Source organism: Vulpes vulpes, chromosome 6 (genome assembly GCF_048418805.1).
Source record: "Vulpes vulpes isolate BD-2025 chromosome 6, VulVul3, whole genome shotgun sequence".
Taxonomy (NCBI): domain Eukaryota; kingdom Metazoa; phylum Chordata; class Mammalia; order Carnivora; family Canidae; genus Vulpes; species Vulpes vulpes.
Window position 1 is genome coordinate 45,696,902 of NC_132785.1, and position 25,198 is coordinate 45,722,099.

At 39.6% G+C, this 25,198-nt stretch overlaps 1 protein-coding gene across 1 annotated transcript in view; it reads right to left on the reverse strand.

Annotated features, from left to right (window-relative positions):
* The window catches only part of ABCC4 (ATP binding cassette subfamily C member 4 (PEL blood group)), a 246,631-nt gene that overhangs the window by 53,768 nt on the left and 167,665 nt on the right, over positions 1-25,198 (reverse strand). The window contains exon 21 of the mRNA XM_072760858.1: positions 2,518-2,668. Coding sequence (XP_072616959.1) covers positions 2,518-2,668 — 151 coding nt within the window. The remainder of the gene's footprint in view (positions 1-2,517; positions 2,669-25,198) is intronic.

A 25,198-nucleotide genomic window follows, 5' to 3' on the forward strand; every position in this document is an offset into this window, starting at 1 on the left:
CCTTGTAGCCACAGCAATTGGGGATTCCCACTTTCATCCTCTATTTTGCTGGTGGGTCCAATAGTGGCCTCAAGAAATACTATCACTTACTGCTTAGAGAAAACAAGAGAATTGTTATTTACAGTACAGATTGACAAGCCAAATAGAGGACAACAGTTCTACTCAACCAGCCGCGAACATTTGGTTATCTGGGTGCATGGAGGAAAGAATATCGTTTTTAATGTATTGTTGTAGCTTACTGGGATGCAGGAATATTCAACAATATTTCCAAATATTCTACAGTGGCCAGGCTAATGTTCTCAAAATCTCAAGATCAAGCCCTGGGAAAATCCTATGTTGTTTCCTGGAAAAACACTCAGGAAGTCCCCTCCTCTCCATTTCCAAATGGATGGGAAGGGGCCCTTGTCCCAGGCAAAATCTCTTACTCGAGAGAGGTCACCTTAATAAACCAGATAATGCGTTTGCAAGAAGATTGATGATGACAGATTCCATTTCATGAGAGACCTCCAGTACAATAGGTATGAAACCGTGGTGTCTACATTAGAGACTGACGAGAATGGGGATTCCTCCAAGTCCTGCCATGGTAACATCACATCAGCAGGATGGTCCACACATCTGCACTACACTGTGCTGCCTTGCCAAGGAAACACACCTGAACAGGAAGTGGCTTAGCTGGTTCTCTGAGGACTAAAAAATTATCCTATAGCTTTTATGAAATTGATACCCATTGTCCTTTATGCAAATATTTATGATAAATTCCTCTTAAAAACGTATTATTCAGGATGCCCAGGTGGTTCAGGGGTTGAGCGTTTTCCCTCACCTCAGGGCATGATCTCAGGATCCAGGATCAACTCTTATATCCGGCTCCCTCTGGGGAGCTGACTTCTCCCTCTCTCTATGCCTCTGCCTCCCTCTCTGTGTCTCTCATGAATAAATAAATAAATTTAAAATAAATTAAAATAAATTAAAATAAATTAAAAATATTATTCATCAGAACGGGGTGGTGCAGTCTGTTAAGCATCCAACTCTTGATTTCAGCACAGGTCAAGATCTCGGGGTCATTAGATCAAGCCCTGTGTTGGGTTTCAAATTCAGTGAGGAGCGCACGCTCTCCCTCCCTCTCTCTCTCTCTCCTCCTCCCTCCCCCAAACCTCACAAGCTAAAACAAAACAAAACTTATTTAAAAAGAAACACACATGTAATAACAAAACAAAACAAAACAAAACAAAACAAAAACTCCTGTGTCCTGATGGATCTGTATTTTTCCACTTGGTAGATTGAAGAACAATGAGACACAACAGGTTTCTCTTCTAGGGTTGGTTTCCAGAAAGCTAAGATGGTATTAATTGGCAATAAAGGGGCACTGGAGTGGATCAGTGGATTAAGCATCTGCACTCAGCTCAGGTCATGATCCTGGGATCTGGAATTGAGCCCCAAATCAGGAACCCTGCTTAGTGAGTGGGGAGCCTGCTACTCCCTCTGCCCCTCCCTACCACTCCTGCTCGCTCGCTCTCTCCCTCAAATAAATAAATAAATAAATTTTTTTTTTTATTTACACTAACTATCCATAGCTAAGATTTCTGATACAAATATCTTTTTTGATGGTTAGGTCTTTATAACCTTTTTCTTAAAATATAGCAATCTGAGAATAATTAGCATTTGTTTTATTCATAATGAAATATGATAGTGAAGCAATGAGATAAGCTCTGAATTACCTCATCCTCTATGATTAACCATGTTTTCCCATTATTCCAAAATTAAAAGTTGAATAGAAAACACAATAAATGTATACTGAACAGAACGCTCTCCAGTGTCCTCCTAATGGAATTATATTCAGGATCCAATTATAGGAATAGCCTAAGCAGGGGCTAGGGACACGGGGACAGGACGACACGACTTCAAACATGGTGCCATGACTGGAAATACTAGTGATAATAAAGAGGAAAACTGAAATAACAGTGCTAATCTTTTCAGAACATTAAACAACCACAACTTTTTTTTGAGTATGTGATAGTAATATATTCTTGGAATGTATCACTTTTGACATAGGACACAGTCTTCTCCTTTCCCTAATCTTTTCCTTTCTTCGCCATTTCTAGAACCTTCCATGGAAGAAATGTTTCATATTTTCCCCTCTATATTAGTTTGAAATATTGAACATGAAATATTTCTTTAGAAACATTTATTGTCTGTTCTATGTTAGGAAGTCTGTCGTGAAAAAGACATGGGCCCTCTCTCCACAGTGCTCACATTCCACTGGAGCTTTATTGCACAGATGGACATCCTTTGTCCTTTCTTGTGCTACCCTACAAGCTGCAAGTGTCAGGCTACCAGTTCCATTTGCCCTAAGGGCCCTACTGAATCATGGTGGCCATAATATGCCACTAATTATTTAACATTAACTAGGAGAAAATACCTGGAAGAAAGAGTTTATACCGTTTCAGTGGTCTCCTTAACTACACCATAAATGGATGTGAGCCCACAAAGCCATCCCAACCTCAGAACCTATGTACTCACTTGTAGACTCCAAGCGTTTGACATCCCTCGACGTTGCTAAGAAATATCGCCGAAGAATGAAGAAAATGATGGCAAGGGGAAGCAGAGGTATTGCGATCCAAGGAATCACTGCCACTGCCACTCCAACAACACCAAGAACTTGCAGAAATGTCTGAAATAGCACAAACATATACAGAGGCATTCTTATGAAGAATTCCACTCAAACATAGACTTTAATGGGTTGTCTTGTTAGGATTCAACTCCTTTGTTCCAAAAAAATTATGGGAATGGCAGGGAATGCATTGCCATCAAAGAAATAATAGAATTTTATAGGTGGCTCCAATTATATTTATTACATACTTGCAATGAGTCAAACACAATAAAAACTTTCTAGGGGCAGCCTGGGTGGCTTAGTGGTTTGCGCCGCCTTCAGCCCAGGACATGATCCTGGAGTCCCGGGATCGAGTACTACCTCGGGCTCCCTGCATGGAGCCTGATTCTCCCTCTGCCTGTGTGTCTGCCTCTCTTTCTCTGTCTCTCATGAATAAATAGAATCTTTTTTAAAAAAATTCTAGATATCCCTTCTATTGAAATGCTTAGTTGCCCTAGGAGAGACCAGTACAATCTTCCCTATTTAACGAATGAGAAAGTTTGAGACTCAGAACAGTAACTGATTCCCAAACTAACATGAGTCATTAGATATTATCAGAGAAATCAGCCAGTGGACATCACAGATGAGGAATCCAGAAGACTCAAGTAGATACTTAGAGATAAAGAAGAAGTGGCTAATTACTAATTCATTAGAAAACTTTAAGGGTTTACCTTTTAAAGTGGCAATTCTTCTTTCTTGGTTTTCTATTTGCAATTAACATTTACTGAGTGCTCACTGTGTATAAGGCTACGCATTATATATTTCACATGTATTAATTCATTTAACCCTCAAAAGTCCTATGGAATACCAGTATTATCTCATTTTACAGATGGGGAATGAAGCCTAGAGGGAGGTAAAGCAACTTGATCAAGACTGCAAGGCAGAAATCTCAGAGCCCAGGGAGCCTGTCATTAGCCATCATGATAGGTTTCAGCTTGCCCTCAATATAACGTCCACTGTATATTGCTCAGGAAAATATTCTTGACTTATTTGAGCCCCTTAATATGTCCTTAATTTCTCCTCTAAAAACCCTACTTAAGGAATTTCAGAGTTTATCAGCATGCCTAACATAAAGAACAAAGAACAGAAATACAATGCAACAAATGTTTGATATTTCTTAAAAACCTAATGAAAAGACTTGATAAGGGCATACAATGCCTAAAAAAATTTTTTTTAAGTTTTATCATCTGGGCCAACACACACATGAAAAAATGCTGGACATGACTAATCATGAGGGAAATGCAAATCAAAATCCACAATGAGGCATCATCTTCTACCATTCAGAATGGCTAGTATCAAAACAGCATGAAATTACAAGTATTGGCGAGGATGTGGAGAAAAGGGAACTCCCATGTACCTCTGGTGAGAATATAAACTGGTACAGCCATTGTGGAAAACAGAATGCAAGTTCTTCAAAATATTAAAAATAGAAACACCATGTAATCCAGCAACTCCACTAACTGGGTACTTACCCCCCAAAAAGGAAAACATTAACTTCAAAAAGATATATGCACCATTATTTTTACCAGAGCAGTATTTCCAATAGCGAAGATACGGAAGCAGCCCAAGTGTCCATCAATAGATGAATCAAAAAAGAGTAAGTTCTTGCCAGTTGTGCCAATATAGATATACCTCACGGGCATTATGCTATTTGAAATTAAGTCAGACAAAACCAAATACCATATGAATTTGCTTATATGTGGAATCTAAAAATGAAACAAACAACAAGTAGAAACAGACTCATAAATACAGTTACCTGATGGCTGCCTGAGGGGAAGAGGTTGAGGGTTGGGCAAAATGGATGAAGGGTAGTGGCAGGTACAAAATTCCAATTAAGAATGAATAAGTCACAGGGATGAAAGTTGTAGCATAGGGAATAATAGTCAATGGTACTGTAATATTGTTGTGTGGTGACAAACGGTCCCAAACATGTGAGCACATGGATTAAGTATAGAGTAGAAGAATCACTATATTATTGTACACATAAAACTAACGTAAGATTGCATGTCAAGTATATAAAATTTAAAAAAAAAAAAAAGGCTGATCCTCGATGCCTCATTTTTGCAGGACAAGATTCGTATTTCTAAAATAAATATTCCAAATGAAAATAAGACAAAAAATGGTTTTACTTCCAAAACAACACTAAATTTTGTCATCTGTACATTAAATTTTCTATCATTAGGATAAATACTTAAAACAACTATTTAAAGGCTAATGATGACAACAATAGCAGGTGCCATGTGTCAGGTGTGGAGTTCTATGCACATGACTATTTTATTTTATTTTTTTATTATTTTATTTTATTTATTTTATTTTTGTATTTTATTTTATTTTTAATTTATGATAGTCACACACACACACAGAGAGAGAGGCAGAGACATAGGCAGAGGGAGAAGCAGGCTGCATGCACCGGGAGCCCGATGTGGGATTCGATCCCCGGTCTCCAGGATCACGCCCTGGACCAAAGGCAGGCGCTAAACCGCTGTGCCACCCAGGGATCCCTGCACATGACTTTAATCCCATGAAGTAGTTTTATCTTGAAAAATGATATTGGTCTAATAAAAAAAAAATCAAGCAGCATAGAAAGCTAAGTCACTGGATGATGCTGACTGACTGAAGTATCCATCATTCTCAGGAAATGTATAATATGGTATCATGGTATGTAACTTCAGGTGATAGGAAAGCAATCAACACATTGCATATGCCTGCTAGGACAGTGGGGTCATTGAGTAGTATGACTGGGCACATTCACAGAGTATGGGCCAAGGTCTCCCATGTTTGTAACCCCAGGACAATGTGCACAAGGCACAGAGGACTGTTGAAAGACAGGAAAGAATCCATGAATACTTTTTAGAAGGTTCTGCAACTTACAACTGAATTTCACAGGCTATTTTAACAAACAAAGAGCAGTGACGAATAACTTGCAGTACCAGTTACAGTACACATACACACTGCCCAAGAGGAAGCCATGCTGCAAAGCTTAACACAGGTTGGCCTGTGACCTTTCAGAAAGTGAGGGCCCAGTGCCCTCGTGACGGCACCAGTCAGGGCAGTGGGACCCAGGGAGTCCCCGAGGAAAGGGTTAACAGGCTAATGCCTTACAGAGACACAGGTTATCATCTCAAAGCTATTTCAAATCAGTTTTCTCAGAGCATCCTCACAACCAGCTTATGAATGAGAAAAGTAGGAACTGTCATTTCCATTTACAGATAAGAGATATGAAAGACGGGAGGTTAAGTGGTGGTCCCAAATTCTCCTGGGATATTTGCTGTGTTATGGAGAAAGTCAGGAGCAGTGCCTGTGCAAAGAATCATGCAAGCGAGAGGAGCCGAGGAAAGAGGAAACTTATAGAACTCTGAATCTATGGACAGAAACCCCGGTGAAACAAACTGCATAATTTTGATGTAGACTCATGTGCAATTTTACAACTTCTGCCAGTCTCTACTATAGTATCCATACAAACCATAAAGTAAAAAAATGCATGGAATTCTGAAGGAACAGAATCCAACCATGAATGGAGAAAACAGGGTTGTCAGGTCTCTCTCCCTTTATACCCACAGATGACGAATTTCTTACAGTTACTGGATTAACCTTCCTACACCAATTAGGAAGCCAAGCTTCTTCCTTCATGCTCATGAGAAGGGTTCCTTCCATTTCTTTCAATGTCTCATATTAAATAATTATTAGGCTTGCCCCTAATAGTTGTCGAGAGAAAAAAAAATCTGAAATCATGTTAATCATGAAAAAATTCAAATTTACAATTTTTTCAGCCAAATAGCATCCTTTGGTTGAACAATATTCATCAGTTTCAATTATCTGGCTCTCCCTAAGGTAAGGATCTCTTATGTCTAACCTATTACCTGGGCAGCAGAGGTAAGCTCAAAACACAGGGCTCTCTTTCCTTGGGTACCCATTAAAGACCCAGTAAATGCTATTCTCAGAAACTCTCAATGTAGGTCTTTCAGATATGATGTCCCCAAATTCTGAAGCAATTCAAAGATGCTTTTTGAAAGAGTCTTCTTTCTACTTGTGGGTCATGCCTCATAGTGAATTAGTTGTTATACTGGGGGAAAAAAATACACTGTATACAGATTTACAGTTATACACAAGTATCTATAGATAATATGTGAATCTTTTACCGCTATCAAATGTTTTTAAGTAATCTCTATACCCAATTTGGGGATCGAAGTCATGACCTGGAGATCAAGAGTCACAGGCTCTACTACATGAACCAGCCAGGCAACCCCTGCAGCCAAACTCTTTAGTGAAGTTGACAAAGGACAAAAACTGTATTCACGCAAAAAATCTAATATTCTGAAGGGGAAACAAAAGATTCTGGTACAAAAGAAATACCTATCCCTTCCCTGAAGCTAATCTCATTTCTTCCTTCCATATTTTCAGAAACTCCAAGGAGTCTCTAATCCAAGGTACACACTCTCTTCCACCCATCTGATTAGATTCCAAGCCCATGTGATGACCAACCCGCCGAGTCACTGCCTCTGCACCTCTTATCACACGAAGGCACAGAAAAGACATTAATATATACACAGCAAGAAACATCTTGACTCAGAAGCACGCGACTCACGTCTTGATGCCCAAGATCTAAAGTTGATCATTATTTTGATATGCTTGCATCCCAACTGGAACGTAGCAGTTAGGAATTTGACTTGAAATCTATGAACCCACATGAACAAGTATAAACAGTATTTGTATGAAATCATTCACTTGAGAAGACACAAAACATTTTCTAATACTGAGTAATTCTGAGGCTTACAGAGAATATCAACCTAGACCAGGAGAGTAACAACATAAGCCTAGCACTGTGCTATTTGACAGGGTCTAGGACCAGCCCTCCTGAACATTAACAAGAAAGGTAACGTATTTCACCATTTCATCTTTACTGGGATACCTCACCAACATAAAAGGCCGAGGGGACGTAGTGGAAATTAAATGAGAGCAAGTCTATGATGTGGTCAGCTGTCTGAGCTTAGAGAAAAAAACATCCTAAGTACCATTATCATTACCCTTCAGCCTGCTCTGGATGCCAGGGGCAAGAAGAGAAGGGATGATACATTAACAGACCCAACGAATCTTAAAAATATCATGGAAGTTAGAACCCTGAGATATGGCTCACTCTGACCACTGAACACCTTAGCAGTACCCAGGGACACAACACAGCAGATGATATTGTCCCTAGATGTCGTAATGATGTCACACGCACCGAAGAGGCTGTGGCTTTTTTTCAGCTCTCATATCTGAGGTCTACTTTGTTTTGAATATGCGTGTTTGAAATAAGATGACCAACAGAGCTCATATGTAATACATTTTCTGTCCTCTCCATCTTTGTGCCACCTGTAGGCCTCCCAAAGACTGATACCCTCAGGATAAATGGACACAACTCAACATTTTATGAGATGTTTCTTTTCTCAATCCATATTCTTTTCTCTGCTTCTAGGTGAAGACTTCCTGCCCTGAAATTGCTCGGCACGTCTGGCAGAGTAACAAAAAAGGTGAAGAGTCCTCAAATGAACAACACCAAACCAAATGCCAGATTATTCAGTATGGTCAAGGAAGAGACCAATGTGACATTTTCTATTTCATGCATGATGAACTGGCTTCAGTATCAAGGGAAATACAAAACATAGATCTTGTGGGCTTGTAAATCCCGGGAAATTCACTCTGTACACTCCAGACTGGCCTTCCTGGTAAGCAAGCATGCTGGTCTGGATGCCAGGAAGACTTCCTCACCATCACCTGTAGAATGGATGTGCAAGGAGCCTACCCTCATCAGAAAGGAAGCTGCCCTGCAAGCTGCTGCTCTTTTTGATTAATAAACCACAAGGAAAACTAAATGAACTGTTAATGCGGTTTACAAAAGAAATCAAGGAAAATAAAACAATTCTTACCAAAAAAGTTAACTGCTTTATTTGAAAAACAGCCCAGTTACAAATCTTGAAAGAAAAGCCATTCCTTTATATCCAGTCGGATGGCAAATAATACTGAGGAAAACCTCTATAGCTACTTAACCAAAGAAAGGTACAATTGCCCTAATGGCCCCCATACCAACAGTAACATTTCATGAGGCTTGCCATGTGTCCATCTCTTCAGTATTTCACACACTTTATGCCACTTCATCCACACATTCAATCGGAGCAGGAGGGATTATCACCTCTACCCACAAAGAGGAAAGCTAATGCTGATGCTCAGGTTAGTTTAGGGATTTGCCCAAAGTTAGATAATGCAGAGTCATTGTGGGGCTAACTTGTTCTTGTAATTTCTGCATGATATTGCCACCCATATATTCATGCTTTTAAAACTTAATACCTAAATACACCCCTTTTTAATGTTTTCCCAGTTATTCGCATTTTCCAGTTTTCTTGTGGCTGTATCTGGTCTCTTCCATGAGATGCCCAGTCCTACATTCCTAGCTCCTAGGGAATAAGGAACCTGCTTGGCTAAGAGTAGAGCTGGTCATGAAAAAAGCCGCAAGAATGCTTGTTAATGGAACACATAAACAAATGTTGATTTAGGAAATATTGTTTACATAAGAAAACAAAAGTCTGATGAGGTCTAAGCCCAGGAAGCAAATGGGTTGGTGGGAAGGAGGGGAAGAGGGCAAATTTAACTTTAATAAATGCATAAAACCCCAAAACACAAAATTAAGACTATTCTACATACTTCGTATTTGGATGGTGGTGAAAACAGTTTCCACGGGATGTGGTCTCCTCTAGAATTCATCTTTTAACCCGAATCTTACAGATTTTAATGTATTTCTCTCCCAAGCCCAATACTAAATAAAGGACTAGTTTGTCTGTTTGGCATTTAACTACCCAACTGCTTCTAGCCCTGTAGGGATTCCTAGGTATCTACCCACAATTTACTTTAAACTTAATTCCATGGGATTCTGTTGCTGCTAGTCTTTGTGAAGCTTATGCCAAGGAACATGTTTTCTATAAACAGCAGTAGAAATGTATTTCTTATTTTATGCAAATAAATATGTCATCCATACTTCTGGCTCACCCCATTCTTATTTGAACTCTTGCTTGCTCTAAGACTTCTCTTAGGCACAAAGCTAAATATGTATTTAATCACAGGGCCACTTACTCAGTAGACAGTACTTTTATTATTTGTTTATAGTATTAAAAAAATGAAAATCAGTATCATTAAGATTGCTAACACCTCAAAGGAATTTCAAAGCTTTGAATCCTGCTGTCAGCCTCTTATAACTTCTGTTCCAAGTTCTGATAAGTACAAATCGTCCAGATTGCCTTAAACGATTACTGATTTTGCAGAAGATATGACTTGGGTGCAATAAACAAAGCAAGATTCACTTCTTGGCAAGAAAACACGGCAAGATTTTCTTCTGATTTAAAAAGAGGGGGAAAAATGATGCCTAGGTTTTAATCAGTAAGCTGTTTACTGATGTGGGTGTAGGAAAGATTCTTCTACCTATTTATTCTGGAAACATAGGAGATAAAAAATAAGGTTTCAATGAAATGACTATCACATAGATTGTGCTGCTGGCTAATACAAGATTCTTGTGGAGGCAGTAACATTTTGAACAGGCTATACAAAACTCAAAGTATTAACAACTAAAATGTACTACTCCTTACATTTTACCTACTCCTTAACTCTTCAATGATTGGATATGTATAAGCAATGGGATGAATATGGAAGGTGCTTAAATATACATTCCTTACCCTTAACACCAACCTTTGGTCTGTATTACATCTGCAGGTGTCAGTGACGTGCTGATATACATGGCATCCTGCATGTCTCAGGGAGCTCAGAGATTAAATCTGGTTCCCAGATCCCCGCTTTGTCACTTGTCCCTTCAGCCTTCACCCAACTCCAGCCACCTCTGTTAAATCAGAACTTTCAGGAACACTGTTATATCTTATTTTTGTCATGAATCTATACAAACTCTACTTAAGATGGAACATTTCTAGGGGCGCCTGGGTGGCTCAGTCGGTAAAGTGTCTGCCTGTTCAGGTTATGATCCCAAAGACGTGGGCACTAGCATCAGGCTCTCTGCTCAGTAGGGCACCTGCTTCTCTGTCACTCTATGTCCCTCCTTTAATCTATTCTCTTCTTATCCCTCTCTTCGCTCTCAAATAAATAAATGAATTTTTTTTAAAAAGATTAAACTTTTCTAAACTTATCCTTTCCTGGAGATATACTAATCACTCCTTAAGCCCTCCATTTGCTGTGGCCTGGGATCTTTTCACAACCATGCCAGCTCTGGGACTTGGTGTTTCTTCCTTCAGTTGGCTCTTAATCTTGGGACAGAGCTAACTTCCCAAGAAGTGCGTGGTGGTTTCAGGCTTACAATTCATTAACTAACATAATAGAAAACATTAGAAAACATAGTGCACTTTTTCCCATTTTTTACATTAAGCATATCTCGTTGATCAATAGCTTCCTTTCTACATTTTCTCAGTGTTAGAGCTTTGAAATTCAGGGCCAGAGTTGATATATATGCTACATATAAAAGGCACCAAAAAAATAAAGGTGGAAAGAAAAGATTATACATTGTACTGATAAATTATTTTTTAGTTTTCAGGTAGGCTCCCTGCCCAGTGTGATGCATAATATGGGGCCTGAATTTAGGACACCTAGATCAAAACTGAGCTGAGATCAAGAGTCTGATAAAATCTACTGAACCATCCAGGTACCACTATAGTAAAAAATTTTAATGGACAGATTTCTTGAAAAACAATGTACAACAACCAACATAAGAAAAAACAGAAAATCTGATTCGTTCTGTATCAATTTAAAATTTTTAATCTATATAAAAATTCCCGGGGAAGTATTAGGCCCAGATGGCTTCACAAATAGGTTGTGCAAAAAAAGTTATATTCAATTATTCCACAGAATTTGAGTCAAGCATCATCATGATATAAAAACAACATAAAGAGGGGTGCCTGGGTGGCTCAGTTGTTGAACTGTTTAACTCTTGATTTGTGCTTAGGTTATGATCTCAGGGTCACGAGACTGAGTCACACATTGGGCGTGGACCCTCACTAAATTTCTCGTTCTCTCTCACTCTGCTCCTCCTTCCCCACCCTGAGCCCATGCACGTGCGTAACAACAACAACAACAAAAACCAAAAACAAAAAAACCAAAACAACAAAACAAACAAAAAAGAAGATAAAAAAGAAAAAACACACAAAGAAATTAAAAGAAAAATTGTGAAACAAACTGCCTTGGGAACACTAACCAATATACGAATAAATTCAATCTAACAATATAAAAACGATGCTCATGTTAAAATCAAATTGGTCTAGGCAAGCCAGAAATCCACAGGGCAGATGGTTTGAAAGACAAACTGGAACTCTTGGGTAGGAGATATTGTTATTCACAGGCAGAATTTCTTTTTCTTTAGGGAAGCATTAACTCCCAAGGCCTTTCAACTTGGGCCTGAAGCAGGCCCAAACAGATTAGCAAAGATAATATTCCTTCAAATCAACTGATTACGGACTCTAATCACAAGTATAAAATACAAACACAGCAACAGATTACTTTAACTGAGGACCTCTGCCTAAAATGCAGACACCCAAAAATGGCCACCAAGAGGAGGAAATACTTCCCATTTTGTTTTTATAAGGCCCACATAACTCTGATACTGAAAGTTGACAAAATATTTAAGGGAAAAGCAAATTACCGGCCACTATCCCTCATGAAGAGGAATTCTTGACAAAGTATCAACAAATAGAATGTAGCGATACATGAAAATGTCAAACCATGGCCAGGTGGAATTTCTTCCAGGAATATAAGGTAAATTTAACCTGCAAACATCAATCAGTATAATGGATAATGTTAAAAAATTAAATGTGAATCATCAAGTATCTGAAGAGATGCAGAAGAAATTTGTTGAAATTCAACACTTGTTCTTATAAAAAACTAAAAACTCTCACCAAATGAATAAAAATATTTTTTAAATCTGGTACAGATATCTAACCCATAAACTTGCAGTAAACATCATTCTTAATGGAAAAACATTAAAAGATTTGCTTTAAGATGATGAGACGATCTTATCTCATCATTTGTATTCAACCATGTACTGGAAGGTCTAGCCCTCTAGCTACAGCAGTAGAAAAGGCAATGCAATTCATATATTATATTACACTAAAGATTTTATTTGACAGAGTACAAGCAGGGGAAGCAGCAGGCAAAGGGAGAGGGAGAAGCAGGCTCCACATGGAACATGATGCAGGGCTCCATACCAGGACCCCAGAGGATAATGACCTGAGCCAAAGGCAGCCACTTAACTGCTTGAGCCACCCAGGAAACCCAAGTCACATATTTTAAATAAAGAAGTAAAACTATCATTAAGAACAAGGTACATGATTGTATTTGTAGAAAATTCTGCAGAATTAAAACAAAAGAATCACCACCTCCAAGAAATGCAAAAGTGAGCTCTTAAGTTCAAAGACACAACGTCAATATACATAAATTGACTGTATTTCTTCACACTAGCAAAAAGCAATTGGAATATATTAAAAACAATCCCCAAAATAGAATTAAAAACATCAAATCAGTAATAAATACAAACAGGGGAGTGCAAAATTATAATACAAAAACTATAAAACTCTTCTAAAATTAAAAAAGGCCTGTATAAGTGAAGAGATAAGCCATATTCATAACTGAAACATTTAATATAGTTAAGAATCACAGCCTCCTCAAATTGATCTACAGCGAAAATAAAGAATCAAAATCCCACCAGGCTTTTATTAAAAAACAAATTGAAATGTTTCTAAAATATAGATAGTCAGGATGCCTGGGTGGCTCAGCAGTTGAGCATCTGCCTTTGGCTCAGGGTATGATCCTGGGGTCTGGGATCAAGCTCCACGGGGGCTCCTGGAAGCCTGCTTCTCCCTCTGCTAATGTCTGTCTGCTTACCTGCCTGCCTGCCTGCCTGACTCCCTTCCCTTCCTCCCCACCTCTTATGAATCTTAAAAAATAAATAAAATTTAAATTTTAAAGGATCTAGAATGATCAAAACAATCTTGACAAACCAGTATAAACTTACTAAATTTCAAGTCTTACTAAAATGTATAATAACACAAGTGCAGTGTGGGTATATGGACAGATAAACAGATCACAGGAACAAAATAAAGAGACACAGATTTACTCACATATAGTCAAATGATTTTTAATGAAGGTGCCAAGTTAAAAGCACAAAAGTCTTTTTTAAAAATGTGAATAAAAGGGGAGAAACAAAAAATCAAACTCATTCCATACACAAAAACTTACACAATATGTCTGAATGTTTAAAATGGAAAAACAAGAAAGTTTCTTCCTACCTCTTAAAGATAGGCATACATTTCTCAGGACACAAAAAAGATGGACCATAAAAGGAGTGGAGGAGGGGAAGGGAAGTAACATCTAACTTCACCAAAATTAAAACTTGCTCTCCTTTCAAAATATAGAGGCAAGCCACAGATTTGAAAAAAATTATTTACAAAAGCCTAGATTAAACTAGTATTATTTTTTTTAAACTACTAGGAAATATATTTAAGAGTGTCTGGGCACCCAACTCTTGATTTCAGCTAAGGGTCCTGAGATGGAGCACTGTGAAGGACTCCATCCTCAGCATGGACCCTATGTAAGATTCTCTTTCTCTACCTCTTCCTCTGACCTTCCCCACTGCCCCATGGGATGGTGCTTTCTCTCTCAAAAAAATGTTTTTTTATATATAAAAATTCCTGTAAATCAAAAATAAAAAGAACTTTTTTTAAGTTTAAAAAAATCAGAAAGAGATCTGAGCCAATATTTCACAAAAAGAAGATATCTGAATGGCCAATGAGCAGGCATGAAGGGACGTCTGGATGGTTCAGAGGTTAAGCATCTACCTTCAGCTCAAGGGGTGATCCTGGAATCCCAGGATTGGGGATCAAGTCCTACGTCAGGCTCCGTGCATGGAGCCTGCTTCTCCCTCTGCCTGTGTCTCTGCCTCTCTCTCTGTGTCTCCATGTCTCATGAATAAATAAATAAATTAAAAAAAAAAAAAAAAAAAGCATGAAAAGGAACTCAGTGTCAAATAGGGAAGTACAAATTAAAAGCCACAATGAAATCAATATCCACTAGAAAGGTGAGGATCAAAAAGACTGATAATACCAATTGTTGCAAAGATGTAGAGCAGGTGGAACCCACATACTGCTGGAAAGTATATAAAATTCACCAACTATTTTTTTTAAAGACAGCAGTCTTTTTTTAAATATTGCTGGTAAGTATATAAAATTCACCGATTTTTTTTTAAGACAGCAGTCTTTTTTTAAATTTTATTTATTTATTCATGAGAGACACACACACACTGAGAGAGAGAGAGAGAGAGAGAGAGAGAGAGAGAGAGAGAGAGAGGCAGAGATACAGGAAGAGGGAGAAGCCAGCTCCATGCAGGAAGCCCAACGTGGGACCGGATCTGGGGTCTCCAGGACCACGCCCTAGGCCGAAGGCAGCACTAAACCTCTCAGCCACCCGTGCTGGCCTCACCAACTATTTTTCAAAAACTTTCTGGTAACCCTTTCAAGTTAAAATGCACCTACTTTATGACCTAGCAACTTCATTTCTAGGTACTCGACCTAAAATAAATGAAAAAACATGTGCACATCAACACTCGTGCAAGAAGGTTCATTACTAAAAACTGTCAACAATCCCAATGTTCATCAAAGAGGGAATAAACAACTTGTGAAATCTTCATTCAGTGGAATATCACTTAAAAAAAAAAAAAGAAGAATGTGAATACAATACAATGGATCCCCAAAAGATGCTGACAAAAGGGCAACTGCCAGAGAAAAACACATATCATACTGATTCCATTTGCATGTATGTAGCCCAAAAATAAGAATGTAGCTTCTAGGTCAGTGGAAATGCAAGAGGTGTGGGGGTCTGGAAATTAACTATAAAGGAACAAGAGAGACTTTCTGTACAAGGTGATAGAAAGGCTCTACAACTTGTTTTCAGTAGTTGTCAAAGGGAGACACATGATTATCAAAATTCTTCAAATTACTAAAAAACAGATATTCTATTCAGTACAAACAATATCTCAATAAAAGTATCAACCGGCAAAAAGAAAATTATGACACAGAATTCCTTTCCTATTTCTTTGATCATGCTCAGACAGGTGTTGGGAACGTGTAAACATACAACCATAATGTTGCAAGATGATTTCCTGGGGAGCACTATGGGCAGGGAAGGGGAAGGCACACCTGAGGTCTCATGGTAGCCAGACTGCGGGCCTCAGACAAAACGTGGCTCCGGAGCCACATCTGGCATATCTGCTGTAGATGTATGGCATATCTGGCCCTTGATTTCAACGCCAGAGATGTTCTAATCTGCTTCGTGACTCAATGCAAATGACGATCAGAGAACACTAAATCAATGAACCCACAGAAAGGACTCCAAGAAACAAGTGAGTCATGAAACTCAAAGGCAGAAGACAATACAGAATATAATTAATCATGTTCCACATCAGATTTGAGAGAGAAATCCATACAGTAAATACCAAGTGCAAGATTTTTCTAAAACCAAATCTAAGTTCTCCAGCCCATCCCTTTCTTGTTCAGCTTATCAAGAAAACTCATAAAGTAGCTAGAATTGAAGGAATGTAATCATGAACAGCATATGGAGACTCTAAAGGTCCTCAAACTAAGTAAATATTTAGCTATTTCCTCTCCCTAGCAACAACTGCCCATTTAATCATCCCTAACGATGCAAGCGAGCAAGGCTCTCGAGAAAGCCTTGTGAGTGGCCTCTGTTTTGCAATGGACATCATCCAATAATGCCATAATGTAAAGTTCTATGCTCTGCACCATACCATCACGCTCGATAAAAATTAGATCCTTATTTTTTTTTCTTTAGGTCTTAATTAGCTTCTTGCTAAACTACAAACATTATCATTGGAGCACACATGCTGGGACAGACAAATTGGAACACTGGTTGCCAGCCTGGGAGGGTCCCCGGTGATTAACTGTCACTATGCTGATGCTGACGGGGGTTTCTTTTCTAATCGTGCTAACCACCAAGCTGGGGGAAGGAAAACAACCATCTCATCTTTCAGGGAGGAAGAAAAAAAGTAAAGGAATCATAGGAGTGGGCTTGTGTGAACCTTATCACCGCGATCTCAGGAACCTATTGGTCAAGTGTTTATAAATATTTCCAGTAACCCATATAATCAATGCTCCCTTTTATAAACAAGGAAACCCACTTTAACTTGGCACTTTGCATGAATCATTATCGCAGGGACTGGCACCTTCACGGAATATTCCATCCCTGCCGCGGCTCTGGCTAAAACACTTTTGTTGATTTTAAAAGCGTGAAAGCACAGTGTGATTCGGTTAAAATGGAGGAGTTTACTTTTAAAGAGTCGGTAAAACAGAGATCTTCCAAATGAGGGCAAGGCTGCCTAACTAACAATCTCCTTTGTCCAATGGGGATTTCAGGGCGGGAGTGGGGGAAGGGGTCAACACACCATAGAAATCTCAAAATGACAAAGTCATTGTTCAATGAAAGAGGCTGGAATGCTTTCTACACACTTTCCCTGACATCTCTACACAATGCAATTCAAGGGTCAGTGGTACTGAGACAAGTAAAGGCAGTTCCACTCTTTTGCTTCTATAAAAGCAAGTGACCCAACCTATTGTACCCAAGTCTTAGGCTGGCTTTGTTCTCAATATCCAGATGCAGCAGCTTTTTCTTTCTCGCTCCCCCTCTGGAAAGAAATGACTGCGGACACCTCCTTCACATTTTCTTTTTTCTCGGGCATTTTCACTTCATAAAGCTGCAGTCAATGTGTTTTGTGTGTGGTTGAGGAGGGAATGACACGTTCCATGGTGGTCCCCACCACTGCCTGCATTGGTGGCTCAAGTGGCCTCAAGGATTAGCCCTTTGTGTTCCATGAAAGGATATGAAAAGTCAGTTATTTAAGCTCAGTCAAGCTGTTGATTTTTTTTTTTCTTTTCTTGGATGAGGGGGTGTGTGGGGAAGAAAGGTTTTTGCAATTCAGTTTTTGTCAATAAATTACAGCATTTTGCTGAGGACAGCTGTGTGCAAGTTCACATGCTCAACGAGCCCCACTTTTTTTTTTTTTTAACATTAAAATGCTTAAGTCAAACTTCCCTCTCTAACCTTTGTTTTTACTTGTTTTGCGAGTTGGAAGACTTCTTGGAAGTAATCGTTTCAGGACATGAATTCTAAATATAGGAGACTCCTTATTCAAATATTATGGAGGGGGAGCCTTCAGATATTGTCTTAAGTTTGTTAATATAAAATATAGAAAAAAATAAAATATAGAGTGCTCAATGCTCTCTTTTAAAATTAACAGATTATGATTCCATGAGTCTGTATGCAAAAATACCCATTAAAATTTGGGGGGAGGGGATGCCTTGGTGGCTCGGTGGTTTGGCGCCTGCCTTCAGCCCAGGGCGTAGTAATCCAGGAGTCCCGGGATCGAGTCCCACATCAGGATCCCTGCAGGGAGCCTGCTTCTCCCTCTGCCTGTGTCTCTGCCTCTCTCTCTGTGTCTCTCATGAACAAATAAAACAAAATCATTTTTTAAAAAAATAAATAAAGTAAAAGTGTGGGGGATCATACAATCACTGTGATACAAGCTCAAGTGGTGATAATCATGGGACCAACAACTCTGTGACAATTCCTTTGATGCAAAATAATGCCATTACGAAATAGGTAGCAACTTGAAAACTAACTACTGGGGGCACCTGGGTGGCTCAGTGATTGAGCTCAGGGCACAATCCTGGGGTCCTGGAATCAAGTTCCACATCAGACTCTCCCGCCAATCCTTCTGCCTATGTCTCTGCCTGTCTCTCTGTGTCTCCCATGACTAAATAAATAAATCTTAAAAAATAAATAAAACTAAGGAAATTATCCATTATTTAGTGCTTAACATGTACTTAGACACTGTGCTAACCATTTTATTACAATGATTTCATTTTGTCTTCACAATAACACTTGTGAAGTAATACCATTTTCTCTATTTTACAGATAAGGAATGTGTGTACTCTCAGAGGGCAAGGACAGGAAGAGGTAGAGATAGGAGCCAACTAAGAAAGGCAGGCTACCGGGCGGGGCCGGGGGAAGATTCCCACTGCACCCACCCAGAGGTTCTAGAGCTATTTATGTTATAAATGATACCATTAACATCTAATCCTAATTACAGCAGCGCATTCAACCCTCACATCACTAAAACAGAAGCTTTTCCTAGAGAACCAAGAGAAATGACAAAAAAACATTCCCAGGGTGCTTAAATCCATAGGTACAATCACATTTAAGAGATAGATAGAATTTATTTTTTTTATGCTGCCTTCCTTCCTCCTTTGGAATTGTGAACAGTTCCAACGTGGCCATCAACTATAATTTGGCTGGACACGAAACATACCTGGGACCAATAAGAGCTGGCATACACAATGGCATGCAAACTTCATGACTGCCCCTCTGTTGGGACAGGGCCTTTGAATGACATCACTGGGGGAGGGGGGCATAGGAGGGCTCTTCCACGGTGTAGACTTACTAATCAGAATCAAGGGTTTTCACCAGCTACACTGGGCATCATTACCTTTAGGTCCCAAAGAGAGACTTGGGCAAACAAGTGCCTCTTCTTGTCTACCCAAATCTGGTAAAATCCACCAACAAAATGGGTCTTGTCCTGCTCTGTAGCTTTCTACCAATACTCCAAATCTAAATCCCTGTGCGAGAGACGTGAGTCTCCCTTTCATCTGCCTCCTCTGTATACCTATCCATCTTTAGCTCTCCTGATGCCAAATGTCAAACTAGACATTATGGTGTCCCTGCAAGTTTCCTATGCTCTCCTAGGGTTCCTGTCCTTGATATCTGCTGCTTCTCCCCTAACATGAGACTCAGGGATCACCAGGAAGCCATGCCAATACAGATATAAATTATACAAAACCTGAAAGTGTGGGTTTAATTTAAAAGCATGCATAGGGATGCCTGGGTGGATCAGTTAGTTAAGTGTCTGTCTTTGGGTCAGGTCATGGTCCTGGGATCGAGTCCCACATCGGGCTCCCTGCATGAAGCCTACTTCTCCCTCTGCCTGTGTCTCTGCCTGTCTCTCATTAATAAATAAATATCTTTTTAAAATATATAGAAATAAAAAATAAAAGCAGGTACAGATCTGGTATCAGAGTGTCTCACGATCTTTCAACATCAATCACCGGTAACTTGTGAGACACTTGTGAGGCTCTCAGCACGGAATCTTCGTGTATTTCTCCAATTGCCTACTCCCTCCTCATTTGTTGCCTTACCATACCTAATTACTAATTGTTTTAAGATTATATTTATTTATTCACAAGAGATACAGAGAGAGGGGCAGAGACACAGGCAGAGGGAGAAGCAGGCTCCACACAGGGAGCCCGATGTGGGACTCGATCCCAGGACTCCAGAATCATGGCCTGGGCGGGCTGAAGGCAGATGTTTAACCGCTGAGCCACCCAGGGATCCCATAATTTTTTTTTTTTTAATGGAGCCTTTCCTAAGTCTTTCCAAACCATTCGATTTGAGGCCTATTTTATCAGTTTACTTCATGTGTATTATCATAAAATAGCAACAAGGGCAAGGAGTAGGAAGCAGCCTAGGAAGAATCAGGACAGAGTGTGGGGAAAGACAGCAAGGCCAAGAATGGAGCAGTGAGCATGCAAACACTGGAGACAGTCACTAAAAGCTCATTTTCCTACATGTACGGAGAGGACCACAAAATGCAGGGGTAGGAGAAAATAGAGCAATGGTGTAAACACCAAGAACAATGTCTGATTCTGCCATCTTACCTAGAGCACTTGGTAGCGAAGGAATTAAAAAGCAAAGAAAGGCTAGTATTTACCTCTGGAGGGTCAAGAGCAGGTTGAGAGTTAATGTCTTAACCTCCAGTATCACTCAATGCAGGCTTCACTAACTTCATAATTCTCCAGAAGGAGAGTCTCAGAGAAACGTATCAGACCAGGAAACTCTGTCAGGTTTCCAGTAAACCTGGGGCCCTGGCATCACTGTGTATACTGAACTGAAATGAAAGCAGCAGAGCCAGAAGGCCAGGACTGCCCCACTAAAGACCAGAACGGAACAGGGTGTCCTGCTTCCCAATCCTGAGATGCTAATGCGGATGCTGACTGGGACCGGTAAGGCAAGAGGACTAGGGAGTCCTCTGCCACAAAACATCTTCAGGTGACCACAAAGAGGAGAGAGAAGTCTGAAACATTAAGATTCTGTGCAGGAAGCAGTCAAGGGCATAATACCATGCATGCACTACATAAACTGTATTGCACAATCAACCTTGGTGATTTCCAGGAAAACCCACCAAATGGGAATGACACTTTCGAAGAGGAAAGATACACATACATTCTTGTTTCGCTTAAAGCTACATGATATACAGCCACTAACCCACTCACAGACCTTGGGTGAGGCCAACAATTTATAGGTTCAAATCTCTATTCCTCAGACAAGTTGTCAAGGCATCTTAAAATTCAGACTATGATTCACATAGAGCCCTACAGAAAACCCTCCACTCCAGCCACAAACATTATTTTCTTTGCCTTACATGTTGAGATATGCATCAAGCTACTTGGCTTGAAAACGTCACATATCAACAATGTGAAAACTCATCAGGGTACATATGTACTGTCTACATGCATACACATACATATACATAAAAAAACACTGACAAACTCTGTTGTCTGGAATCAAATATACCAGACTCCTATCTCCCCAGAAAAGAATGTTACTGCCTACATAATAAATTCTTAAAATTTATTTTACTGACAGTTTTTCATAGAATTCAAAATTTAAACTGCTACTTGAACCATTCATTTGAATTAAACCTCAAGAGTTCATTTTTTCATATAAATGATAAAGCTATTATATGCAGTTTATAGGTTATTTCCAGTATGTGAATTGAACAATTTATATTTGTGCCACTTTCTATATATAAGGAATGCATTTCTAATTACTAGTGCTAGTACAGCGTACAATCACCTCTTCATAGTTTTAATGTAGAGTTAAGCTTCTACTTTTCAACAAAATCTCAAGAAATGTTTTCATTATACCCAGTAATTGTTCCTTGTTGACACAACAGTACTACAGAACTATGTATATCAAAACCCAAACATCCATCAAAACATGTGTAAATATGGTATCTACTACTTCCTAATGCTCATGCCTAAAAGTCACAATTTCTCCTGTACTTACATTTGAAATCAGGCTTATCATAAGCTAAGGAATAAAGTTCTAGAAAATAGTAGTTCTTCATTTGGACTTCACAACAAGCAAAAATTACAAAAAGCGTTTATGGAGAAGAAAAATGATCCTAATTCTAAAGGACAAAAAAAAAAAAAAAAAGGCTACTACCACAATTTCACAAGGTTTGTATCTCAAATATCATGGGATTGTATTATCTGAGCACCTTTACGACTTGTTGGGGAGGAGGCAGAGACACCAGATGACAAACAATTTATTATTAGTGATTCTACCTGGAATGTCCCTTAGTGAGAATATTCTGATGTGATCCAAACACAAAAAGGGGCACTGTGCTTCTCCCTCATAAGCATAAATGAGTATAACTTGAAAACAGAAGAATAAAAGCCTGAAACTGATCCCTTCCTAGCTATGTGATGCTGGACAAATTATATAACTTTTCTGGGCCACATTTTCCCCATTGGTGAAAACAGCACAATAATTGTATATACCTTCTGGAGTTGCCAGAAAAATGAGATTATACTCATAGAAGATTTGAAACGAGGTTTGGCACCCAGGAAGGAGTCACTAACTGTTAGCTAGGAGGACTGTTATTTCCAGCTTGTGTGGACTACATGTCACCTTTTGTGTGACTTTACAACTCCTTGCCACCCACCCACCATTCCATTCCATTCTGTTTAGAAAACAAGATACCTAGAGATGCCTGGGTGGCTCAGTGGTTGAGCGTCTACCTTGGGCTCAGGGCATAATCCCAGGTCCTAGGGATAAGTGCCGCAATCGGGCTCCCCATGGGGAGCCTACTTCTCCCTCTGTGTCTCTGCCTCTGTGTCTCTCTCTTGAATAAATAAAATCTTTAAAAAATAAAAAAGATACCTAAAGGAAAGAAAACTGAGAAAATTTAGCTTTGGGGGGAGAAAAAAAACCCTACATCATCCTTATTTTTCCATGTTAACTCAGCTGGGAGTGACCTGGTGTTTCAGAGCCAAGGTGCTAGAAGGGTAGGTTGTTGGAGGGACAAGAGGTCCACACTGACTGCAGAGAACCACCATCATATCTGGGCACTCACAATAACTGTTCATGACATTAATGACTGAAACACCAAATACTGATATGCCTCAGTTCCTAAAGAGGGACAAGGGGCGGGGGGGTAATGCCTTGGAATACAGCCACATGGGAATAGAGCCTTCCCTTTAAGGGATCTTAGGCATATATTGAGGATTTAAACATCAAAAAAGGGACACCTGGGTGGTTCAGTGGTTGCATGTCTGCCTTCAGCACCAGGGTCCTGAGATGGAGTCCTGCATCAGGCTCCCAGTAGGGAGCCTCCCTCTATCTCTGCCTCTCTCTGTGTGTCTCTCATGAATAAATAAAATCTTTAATAAAAATTAATAAGCATTAAATAAGGTGCTTATCTCATGATTAGTGTCAAATATACATTGTTTTCAATCTGAAGTGGAAGCATGATGTCCATCCCTTTTGGAATATTCCAGTGGTTTCCTTTGCATCCAGAAGAAAACCTAAAGCCCTAAGCTTTTGTGGTCCATTTCTGCCAATGCCTCAAGCTCCCATTGCCCATCTTCCCTCTCTGTTTCTCTTTCTCTCTCCCTAGGAACGTGCTGTTTTGATCCCATCTGAGAATCTACACTTGTTCCCTTCCCTGAGCATGCTGTCCCATCTACCTGCCTCCAGTTCTTTCTGGATGGCTGTTTACTTACGATTTTTTTTTTTCTTTTTTAAACAAACTCAAACATCACCGCTTCCCTGGTCACTAGGTTTCATTCAAGCACTCCCTGGAGTCACTCTCAAACACTTTCTTTTCCTAAATGCACGTAGAATTTACTGGAATTGCCTTCTAAATTTACCTGTTTGCCATCTGTCTTCTACACTGGATTGTAAATTCCTGGAAGCAGATGCCTGGTTCACCTCAATACACACTAGGACGTAGGAAAAGTGCCTGGAATATAGGTGGTGCTCAGAAAGTACTGACCAGAAGTAAGATTGAAATAAGATGTTCAGCACTGCACTTGATGCACGTTTATAGAATGCCAGCTTTTGTGGAAGGAATAGGGACGGTTTTATTGCAGAAGAGTGTGATCAAATAAAGTTTCACTAATGGGAAGAGAGACTTTTGCTGCTCCTTGAAGAATGAAGAGGGTCCATCTGAGGTTGGACCAAAGGTATGGGTGTTACACACGGAGGAGCGTCAGTGGTCTGCCAGCCAGGCGTGTCATGTTTCCTTCCAGGAGCTGTACAGAGATTCAATTTAAGGGCTAGGAAATCTGAATTTTACTCTCTAGGCCTGAACTCCTTTATAATACAAATCATCTGCAAACAAAGTACAACAAACCATTTAGATACATATTCTAAGATACCACTGCTGTGGTGAAGAAAGGGTGTGAGCCTTTCTTCAAGTGGTGGGGACAGTGGTGGCACAGCCGGTCTGGTAGGAAGATGGAATCTGGTTATCCCCTGAATGGTCTCACCCTTCTATGACATTACAATCTCCGGATCAGAGAAGAAAATAAATTAAGTTCTAAAATAAGCAAAGGTACTGGCATTTGAAAGCAAAGAACAAAGAGATCTGCTGATCTCAGAGGATCATAGGCAGGTTAATCTATGCGCCACAGTATTCATGAGACAAAGACAGCAGAAACAAAGAAATAATAAAAGGCGGATCTTTTTTATAATTACAAAATGCTGAATTATCTAAGTTCTCATTTAAGGCAATGAGAAGGAATTAGCTGAGGAAGAGGATACAGCATAAACACTTAAAAGTAATAAAATTTATTACAATGATCAAGTATCTTTCAACACTTATCAGATATATCAAGGATGAACAGAACCATTAGAAAAGAGCCGAACACACGTGGCACTGATTTTATCCTTGAAAACAAAACTAAGCAGAATCTTTCCCTTCCTGAGCTCACTCCCAGCTGATGGCAGTGCCCACGTGGGAACTCGGGCTTCCAGAGGCAATTCCTGAATGCTCAGTTGACCTCTAGGACCTAACAGCTTAGCTTGCCTTCCAGCACTTCTTCTGGGGCACTCTGCTAAAATGCTAGTATGCTAGCATTTTATGCTAGTAAAATATACCTGTGACTTCTTCTGGGGCACTCTGCAAAATTAGCATCCCCAATCTGGCAAAGGATGAATTGCTCTCATCTTAACTGCCTCTAATCTATCAGTCTCTGCAATCTGGACTCTTATCCAAAACCTGCTCTAGCTGCTCAGTGGACCCCTAAATCATCAAATCCAACCTGACAGTTTACTGCTTCCCCACCTCCCCTTCTGCATTTAACACATTCATCCTCCTTTGGTTTTCCAACTCCGATTTTC